Source organism: Agrilus planipennis, unplaced genomic scaffold (genome assembly GCF_000699045.2).
Source record: "Agrilus planipennis isolate EAB-ADULT unplaced genomic scaffold, Apla_2.0 scaffold6, whole genome shotgun sequence".
Classification (NCBI taxonomy): domain Eukaryota; kingdom Metazoa; phylum Arthropoda; class Insecta; order Coleoptera; family Buprestidae; genus Agrilus; species Agrilus planipennis.
The window spans coordinates 451,134-461,512 of record NW_020439302.1 but is presented as its reverse complement, the minus strand read 5'-3'; the positions used below and the strand labels follow the sequence as shown (position 1 = coordinate 461,512).

At 35.9% G+C, this 10,379-nt stretch overlaps 1 protein-coding gene across 2 annotated transcripts in view; it reads right to left on the bottom strand.

The window, feature by feature from the left end:
* Positions 1–6: 6 nt before the first annotated feature.
* LOC108732616 (fatty acyl-CoA reductase 1) overlaps positions 7–10,379 on the bottom strand; it is a 20,369-nt gene continuing 9,996 nt past the window's right edge. The window contains exons 2-10 of one of the 2 annotated variants that reach the window (XM_025978360.1): positions 8,224–8,463; positions 7,448–7,699; positions 7,244–7,389; positions 7,066–7,175; positions 4,942–5,134; positions 4,720–4,809; positions 2,683–2,829; positions 1,225–1,482; positions 7–338 (exon numbers count right to left, since the gene is read on the bottom strand). In XM_025978360.1, coding sequence (XP_025834145.1) covers positions 245–338; positions 1,225–1,482; positions 2,683–2,829; positions 4,720–4,809; positions 4,942–5,134; positions 7,066–7,175; positions 7,244–7,389; positions 7,448–7,699; positions 8,224–8,454 — 1,521 coding nt within the window. In that variant the 5' untranslated portion in view covers positions 8,455–8,463 and the 3' untranslated portion in view covers positions 7–244. Of the gene's footprint in view, positions 339–1,224; positions 1,483–2,682; positions 2,830–4,572; positions 4,810–4,941; positions 5,135–7,065; positions 7,176–7,243; positions 7,390–7,447; positions 7,700–8,223; positions 8,464–10,379 lie in introns of both variants that reach the window. The other variant, XM_025978361.1, reaches the window with a different exon arrangement.

Sequence of the window (10,379 nt, the reverse complement as noted above, 5' to 3'; positions counted from 1 at the left end):
TCATATCACTTTTAATAATGATTTACTATTGATTAAATAATTAACAAAAAAAGTAGTCGTATTCATCGAATTAATTAAAATAATGATCCACATACATATGTATATTACCCACAATCACGCGCTTTGAGCAAATCGATTACTTTTCCTTTATTGAATTGAGAATACAACACATATAACAAAAATAATAAAACGTTAACAATAAAATTTAAAAGTAATAGGTTTCTAATAAACAATTAGTATGAAACTAAACAAAAATTGGAAAAACTACGTATTTTAACATTAGATACCCTGCTAAAAATAATAAAAACATTTTGCATAGCTTGTCAACTGCCCACATTCTGTAACAAAACAAAAAAACTAAAATAAATAAAAAGGAAACAATAAAATCAATTAAATTAATTATCAGGATTGTTAAAAAAGACGGTTAATCTTAATTATATTCACATTATTGTATCTTTTCAGTTAAATAGAATTTAAGGTCAAATACCTCACTGATTTCTAATCATAACTCACATTAAATGATACTGAATCTATCAATGTGTAAGAGACAATTAATTGATACGTTAGAATGATCGAATTGTTACAATTTCTGGCGCTTGTTGATATGTCAGGCTTCGATTTTGGCACCTTGCAAATTTTTATTGTTTATAAACATAAAGGCCTATTTCAAATTCAAGCATCTCGTTGAAAATCCGCCAAACAAAATTAAAATTTCATTGTTTGTTTCACCGACTTTTTGAACGGATCTTAGTGTGATTTAGAACGTTATTGAAGGTCGGATTTAATTAAAAGCCCCCCATAACGATGCCACTCCCTTTCGCTCACTTCTAGCTTCGATTTTCCCCCCTTCCCCCCGTACTCAACCCTCTTCCCATCTCAATTCACTCCCCATTCCCAACCTTCCATTTTCTCCCCAGGGATGAGAAACTCTCACGGTTTATCTCTCCGCTCAAGGAGGGGTTTTAGTCGGTAAAAATCCGACACTACCACCTTTCAGTGGGTGTCTTTCGAAGATTCCCCCTCCTCGAGAATAAGCTGAACAAAAGAAAGAAAAAAAACGAAGGCGTCAATCATTAATAGAGGTAGTTCTGCCGGGTACGCAACACAGCTAATGCCGGGTACACGACGATCCGGCAAAATTCAGTGCGCTGCTCGATTATTTCGTACCGACTATGTCGATAGCATAGATCCAATCTCTAAACAAATTCACTGTGTTTTACTTACATTATCATATGTCGTCTTGCCGCTGGTATGGTATCGTCTGTTTCATTCAATATGTACAGTCTTGCACAATGGACACACTCTGTAAAATAATCGTCAAAATCGATTCCGACTCCGTCAACTTTGAACTCTTTCGTTTCTAAGTCGTTTAACATTGCGCGACATTGGAGCGTATCCGTGTTATCAAAGTCCCACTGATTATTCGCATAATATTCGAAAATTTCAAAACCCTTGGTGATTCTTTGCTGCACCCGCCATAGACTACAAAAAAAAAACAATTGCATAACTTCTTCAACAAAAAAAAAGATGCGAGAAATACATAAATATCATTTTCTCTCTGATTCACTCTTTGTTTCTTAATTAACTAGTTTTCGGGAAATTAGTTCAGGATAGGAATGAGTAGAGGTGCGTGTCCAACCAGATGAGTTACAGAGATAGAAGAGTGATACTTAGTTTGTATAAAGAGTAACAGGCGGTTATAGAGGTGGGGCTGCAACGTAGAGAAGTAAATATTAGGAAGGGAGTCAGACAGGGATGAACACTGTCACCGCTACTTTTTAATCTATACATCGAAAACGCGATTAACATCATTAAAGATAGTACAACTGTAGGGATAGATACACAGGGGCAAAAGATTAATATGCTTAGATTTGCAGATGATATAGTAGTATTAGCATCTAGCAAGGAGGAGTTAGAGATAGCTTTAAATAAAATGGATGCGGTACTGACAAAACAGTACTGTATGAAAATACATAAAAGTAAAACAAAAATACTGGTTTGCAAGGGACGAAAGAGTGGCTGATTTTAGGTATCTAGGAAGTCAGATAAGTCAGGGCGGAAGGAGTAGTAGGGATATCAAGCAGAGGATAGCGCAAAGTCGTGACGCCTTCAATAAAAAGAAATCACTTCTATGCTCGCGAACGGTTAATTTAGAAATTCGAAAAAGATTTTTAATAGGGTATGTCTAGAACGCGGCGCTGTAAGGGAGCAAAACATGGACGGTTGGCGCGGCGGAAAATAAAAGATTAGAAGCGTTCAAAATGTGGTGTTAGAGGCGAATGATGAGGATACCGTGGATAAAGAAGGCTAGAAATGAAGAGATATTAGAAAGAGTCGGACGACAGAGGACTCTATGGAAGTCAATAAGAAATAGGCGAGATAGGTTGGTAGGACACCTTCTCAGTTATGAAGGTCTAGTCAGAGACATATTAGATGAAGAAACTGAAGTTAGGAAGGGTAGAGGTAGACCTAGATTAGATACTGTTCGCAAATAGTTAAAGGATGTGGGTTGTTCTAGGTTTAGGGAAATGCGAAGATTAGATCAAGTTAGGAAGGAGTGGAGGTGCGTGTCCAACCAGTCTTAGAACTGACGACCTTATGATGATGCTACCTTGTCATCGTTTAATAGAGTTCACAGGGCTAAACATTGGCTTGTACTTTAATAAGCAAAATTATACTTACACTGGTTTATTTCCACTCAACCAAATAAAAGTGTCTAAAATAATAGCTGGTAGATAATGGTAGAAGATAACACAAAGGTTGTGTATGAACCTCGATCTCTTCATAGATCCGCCTGGATACCAAGCGACACCATTCAGAGGCATCCTGGTTGCGATANGGCTGCAACGTAGAGAAGTAAATATTAGGAAGGGAGTCAGACAGGGATGCACACTGTCACCGCTACTTTTTAATCTATACATCGAAGACGCGATTAACATCATTAAAGACAGTACAACTGTAGCGATAGGTATACAGGGGCAAAAGGTTAGTATGCTTAGATTTGCAGATGATATAGCAAGATTAGCATCTAGCAAGTAGGAGTTAGACGTAGCTTTAAATAAAATGGATGCGGTACTGACAAAACACTTAACTGTATGAAAATAAATAAAAGTAAAAGAAAAATACCAGTTTGCAAGGGACGAAAGAGTAGAGAAAGAGAGTATATAAAAATTGGAGACGAAAAATTAGAAGAAGTGGCTGATTTTAGGTATCCAGGAAGTCAGATAAGTCAGGACGGAAGGAGTAGTAGGGATATAAAGCAGAGGATAGCGCAGGGTCGTGACGCCTTCAATAAAAAGAAGTCACTTCTATGCTCGCTGACGGTTAATTTAGAAATTCGAAATAGATTGTTAAAGGTGTTTGTTTGGAGCGCGGCGCTGTACGGGTGTGAAACATGGACAGTGGGCGAGGCAGAAAAGAAGAGATTAGAAGCGTTCAAAATGTGGTATTAGAGGCGAATGATGAGGATACCGTGGATAAAGAAGGCTAGAAATGAAGAGATATTAGAAAGAGTCGGTCAACAGAGGACTCTATGGAAGTCAATAAGAAATAGACGAGATCGGTTAGTAGGACACCTTCTCAGCTATGAAGATCTAGTCAGAGACATATTAGAAGCAGAAACTGGAGTTAGGAAGGGTAGAGGTAGACCTAGATTAGATACTGTTCGCAAATAGTTAAAGATGTGGGTTGTTCTAGTTTTAGGGAAATGCGAAGATTAGATCAAGTTAGGAAAGAGTGGAGGTGCGTGTCCAACCAGTCTTAGGACTGACGACCTTATGATGATGGTACCTTGTCATCGTTTAATAGAGTTCACAGGGCTAAACATTGGCTTGTACTTTAATAAGCAAAATTATACTTACACTGGTTTATTTCCACTCAACCAAATAAAAGTGTCTAAAATAATAGCTGGTAGATAATGGTAGAAGATNAGTCAGATAAGTCAGGACGGAAGGAGTAGTAGGGATATCAAGCAGAGGATAGCGCAAAGTCGTGACGCCTTCAATAAAAAGAAATCACTTCTATGCTCGCGAACGGTTAATTTAGAAATTCGAAAAAGATTTTTAATAGGGTATGTCTAGAACGCGGCGCTGTAAGGGAGCAAAACATGGACGGTTGGCGCGGCGGAAAATAAAAGATTAGAAGCGTTCAAAATGTGGTGTTAGAGGCGAATGATGAGGATACCGTGGATAAAGAAGGCTAGAAATGAAGAGATATTAGAAAGAGTCGGACGACAGAGGACTCTATGGAAGTCAATAAGAAATAGGCGAGATAGGTTGGTAGGACACCTTCTCAGTTATGAAGGTCTAGTCAGAGACATATTAGATGAAGAAACTGAAGTTAGGAAGGGTAGAGGTAGACCTAGATTAGATACTGTTCGCAAATAGTTAAAGGATGTGGGTTGTTCTAGGTTTAGGGAAATGCGAAGATTAGATCAAGTTAGGAAGGAGTGGAGGTGCGTGTCCAACCAGTCTTAGAACTGACGACCTTATGATGATGCTACCTTGTCATCGTTTAATAGAGTTCACAGGGCTAAACATTGGCTTGTACTTTAATAAGCAAAATTATACTTACACTGGTTTATTTCCACTCAACCAAATAAAAGTGTCTAAAATAATAGCTGGTAGATAATGGTAGAAGATAACACAAAGGTTGTGTATGAACCTCGATCTCTTCATAGATCCGCCTGGATACCAAGCGACACCATTCAGAGGCATCCTGGTTGCGATAACTCTCCTACCTATTTCAATAATCTCTTGATTTGTTATCTGATACTCTGACGAACTTGTAAAATTAAAATAGGTTTTTGGTCTAAAACAATATACCAAATTGAATGAACAAATTTATAACACATATAATCCTCTAAATTAAGGATATCTACTCTATGAAAACGATCAAAATAAATTGTTTATTTCTATTTGTTCTTTGAAACGTACAACTCACTTTTGCGTTAAATAGTACCACGTCACAACAATCGAACCATTGACTAAAATATCTACAGGAAGGTAATCAGCATATCCATCTTGATCACAATACATCGTTCTTAAAACGCCCTTTCCAGCGGCTATTAACAGACCCATTGGACCGTTTATATTGTCCGTCCAACCAGGTAATGGTTCTTTCCATATTGGTATAACTATTACAAAAATTCAGTTTTATTTGAAAATGGACAATTGCGAATAGACGCTAAAGGCCCATTTCAAATTCAAGCATCTCGTTGAAAATCCGCCAAACAAAATTAAAATTTCATTGTTTGTTTCACCGACTTTTTTGGACGGATCTTAGTGTGATTTAGAACGTTATTGAAGGTGGGATTTAATTAAAAGCCCCCCCATAACGATGCCACTCCCTTTCGCTCACTTCTAGCTTCGATTTTCCCCCCTTCCCCCCATACTCAACCCTCTTCCCATCTCAATTCACTCCCCATTCCCAACCTTCCATTTCTCCACCCGGGAGGGTGAGCAATCTTCAGGGTTTATCTCCCCGTTCGAGGAGGGGTTTTAGTCGGTAAAAATCCGACACTACCTCCTTTCAGGGGGTGTCTTTTGAAGATTTCCTCTCCTCGAGAATAAGCGAGCTATAGGGATGAGGTTTGAGGGAGGAATATATGAGGGATGAGTGTTCAACAAATAAATGTATTATCTCATATTTAGATGTTTCATAGATTGTTGGAATGTTTATGAAGAGAGCTTTCAGATGAGCTACATCTCAATATTTGGAGGAGGGATGGTATGAAAGGGTAAAGATATGGTTTTATATACAGGGTGCTTCAAAAAAATGTATACACACTTTGAACTTCCATAGAAAATTTATTTACCGTTCTACAAAGTTAAATTTCAGGAAAATAGAAAGCTGAAAGTCCAATGTAAATGAAACATAAATAACAAATGTTAATACTGTTCAAATTGGTGACCTACAGCATCAATACAATTCTGAGTACGAGTCACCACAGATTCTGTACATCNATAATTTTAGAGGTTTCTAATTTGATGTAAATAAACACATTTTTTTGCGCTTATATTGCAAACACTGGCTGAACATTACGAGATAGATCAAAATAATGTACTACAGTATTGTACACCGTAAAAAGGTCTACAAGAAAGTCCGCGATAGTATATGTCTATCTCTTAGGGACAACCCACAATAACCATTTTTTATCCTTTACTTTTTATGAGAAATAATGGCTTATTTACGAAGCGATTTTAAGAAATACAGCATCAATCCTTATCCAATTAAATACTTTTAAATACATTGTGCATTTAATATAGATCAATATGGCCCTTACAGCATGTAATTTAAAAGAATATTTTCGAAGATATTACAAACTTAAAATGCAGGGACATCGCGATTGCAGCGGTACCGGCCGGTTTGTATTGTCTAATGACAAAAAAAATGTGAATGTTGTATATAAATAAAGACATTCTGTAGTATATTTAGTATCAGCATTGCACCCGTGCGAAGCCGGGGCGGATCGCTAGTCTAATACATTTTCCATTCTAAAATAGTCAGTCAATTTTATTTGAATCTGTTTTTTTATAGAGAATTGTTTCTCTATATAACCACCACAGTTTGTCGAAGGCTTGAAATATATAAAATTTAAAACTACATTTTACAAAGGAATATTAGTTCGTTAAAACCGAAACTAGGTTACGACTGACTCACTGAAATTTTTGCTAAATTTTCTGAAATAGTTTTCTGATTTATTAAAATAAATCTTCTCGACCCATTACTCAAGGATAATAACGATGAATGTGATAGCAGAATGTAAAATCTACTTTCCGTATTCTTTGAAGTTCCGTTGAAGAAAGTAAGTGAGCATAGGTAGATATATTTGGAAATTACGAAGGTCAAAGTTTATAATTTGGTGTTTATTACTACATCTTGTAATTATTGCACCATGTCTACTAAATTATATAAATTTGGGTACATGCAACGTACTTTAACATTGAGTCAATTGTATGGAATGTACTTAAAAATTTCTGGCGCTAGGTCATTTTTATTATGAGGTTAACCGATAATTAAGTAGTAAAATCGGATGTTTTCTGAATAAATAAATTATATACTTACCAACAGATGGTCTTAATATTGTAACGGGTAGTTTACCAATTTCTTGGTCCACTAAGCCTTCACCTAAAGCTTTGGTATAAGCGTAAGTGTTGGGATAATTTCCCAAAACCCTAAAAGCATCATTAATGATTAGCTTCGCTTGATGATATCGTATGTTTATTTCATTATAAGAACATACTTGTCTTGGATTGAACCTATAATGTCTTCATTTAGCCATTCAGCCAACTTGATCATTATGTTAGGGTCTGCAGGTGGAGGATAAGATTTTTCGTACAATACTTTTTCTTGGAGATGACAGTAAGCTGTGGAAACGTGGACAAACAGCTACGTAACACCACATTAATTTTAACGATGTTCTATAAAATGTTTTATTTTTCTTTACCTTTAGTTTTTTCATTTCTTTGGCCAAGTCCAACATGTACTTGGTACCCCTGACATTAATAATAATCGCCTGTTTCAAATGGACGTCGAATCTTATTGTTGCAGCACAGTGGTAAACGATTTCAACTTCTTCTGTTAACTTTTTCCTGTCTTTTTCCGAAATGCCCAAATTCAGATCCGTCACGTCACCACTTATTGCTTCTAATTTATTAAAAGCGATGTTTCCCTGAGCTTCTCTTAGCTTTCCGAACAACTAAAATGAAGAAGTTCTTAGGCTTTCACAGCCGGCGTCTATCGATGCTGTGTTTTCTTCCGGGCTTTTGGCCGTGGTCCATGGAATTTTACTTTTCCAGACGTTTCGCCGTTCTTTGCTGACGGCATCTTCAGTGGTGACTGGGCAGGTGCTGAACCTGCCCAGTAAAATTCCATGGACCACGGCCAAAAAGCCCGGAAGAAAACACATCATCGATAAAATGAAGAGCATCAATTAGTTGTCAAAAAGACATTGTGACAAAAGCGGATGCAACTTTTGAGTCTTTTACTGCCATTAAGTTTAGCCATACAAAACATATATAAAGTACTCTAAAGTTGAATAATGCTTTTGGTCATTGTAAACTCGTCAATTCTCTCTAGACAATTGACTTAATGATGTTTGGCTCCAAACGATGCAACAAATGGAATGAAATTTATAAAAATAAAGCATAAACTATATTAATTACTTATCTACGTAGTAAAAATACCTATACAATTTGATAGATGTGTCATAATATAACTTACAGCTCCTTCGTACATTTGTTTAACTCTTTCTTGAGGGTTCTTTCCTTTTTTTTCCCTGACTAGTAGATAGATCTTTTTAATTCCTGTGCAAGACCTGAGAAGCTTTTCAATCAATACTTTTCCCATAAATCCCGTTCCTCCCGTTATAAATAACGTTTTGTCATTGAAAACGGAGGCTACCCTGTTGCGAATGTCTGGGTATTGTAAAATTGGTTTTGATACTGAATCCATTTTTTCTTTCTGAAAATCAAAAGAAACAAAATAAATACATACTACTACGTTGCATAACTATCAATTGTATCTAGAATTCATTTAAAAGTCTAAAGTTTCTCGTAATTTATTAGAACTGAAGTTATTTTATTGTAGACGTGGTTGCAGGCAGAAAATATTCTTGCCAGTACGTTGGACAAAAGGAAAGATTGTTGAAGGGTAGAAACAAAGAACGCTTGACTTAAAATAAACTATGTAACATAACTAAAACATATATTTTAGGTTCAGTATCGCTTGTATACTTGTACATATGCATACTGAATTACACCAAGCTCCTTTGGAATATTTTAACAGTATGACGTCATCTAAATCGTACTTTACAACCACAATTAAGTCGTAAATTTTTATTCTCTTGTTACTGCAAAAAAAAAACGGAGCTCACCTTGCTGTGTAGTATAAAGACATATAAGTTTATATTAATTGCCAGAAAATTGTTTATTAATCGTTGGTAATTATGAACGTCACAGCACTAATTATTGTTAAATTTGTACTAACACAAATGTACCTACGTATTAATTCATTTATCAAAATTTTTGACAATAATTTTTTTTAATTTGGAAAATTTAAGGTTTTCATATTTAGTAGCTAGTTTTGAAAATAATTTGCTTCTTTTGGCAAAAGATATAGAGTTGAGCACATTACTACAATTCCAAATCTTAAGGAATCATCGGAATGGAATTCTATTGACAATGATGATTACTTCACAAGAACGATCAAAACAATGAAGAATGAATTTGCTGCACGATTTGATCTGTTCAAAATAAATAAGTCTATCTTGGCTTTCATTGCAAATCTTCTCAAAGCAAACAGCAAATAACTAAATTTTACTCTATTTAATATCAATGATGGTTCATTTAAAATTTACGAGTCTAAGTAGTATCTTAGAAAGGCTGGAAAGGCAGAAATGTTTTTTTAATATCGCAGCAGTAGTGAACAGCTCTAAAAGGGCTGTCTAAGCCTGAAGCACTAATTTTCGATATCTGAAATAACCTTCCGGCTATGACCAAATAAAAAACTGACTTTTGGTGTACTGACAATTTTTGAATCAACACATTCATACGAGAAAGTTTTCTCTTCATATGAACTTAATAAAGAACAAGCTCTTCCAGTTTACAAGTTTGCTGATCTCTGGTCTACCCCATCGTCCACGTACTCCAAACATGCACATTTAACGATCCCTTTTGAATTTTTAAACTAACATTCAAGTTTAGCCTCTAAAGTAAGATTTTAAAACATTATTATCATCACAAGGACATCAGTCCTAAGAGTGGTTGGAAACGCATCTCTACTCCTTCCTATCCTGAGCTAATATTCACATCTATCTTAAACTATAACATCCTTAACAATTTTGGAACAGTCATCTAATCTAGTTCTACCTCTACTTCTCTAAACTTCTGTTTGTGTCTCTAATATGTCTCTAATTAGACCTTCATGCTCTAGAAGGTGTCCTACCAATCTATCTCGCCTATTTCTTATTGATTTCCATAGAGACATCTGTTCTCCCATTCTTTCTAATACCTCTTAATTTCTAGCTTTCTCTAACCACGGTTTCCTCATCATTCGCCGGTAACACCACATTTTAAACGCTTCTAACCTTTCCTTTTCCGCTGCGCCCATAGCCCATGTTTTGCACCCGTACAGCGCCGCGCTCCAAACATACACCTTTAACAATCTTTTTCGAATTTCTAAATTAATCGTTCGCGAGCATAGAAGTGACTTCTTTTTATTGAAGGCGACTCGACCCTGTGCTATCCTCTACTTTATATCCCTACTACTCCTTCCGTCCTGACTTATCTAACTTCCTAGATACCTAAAATTAGCAACTTCTTCTAATTTTTCGTCTCCTATCTTCATATTCGCTCTTTCCCTACTTTTTAAGTAAGGGA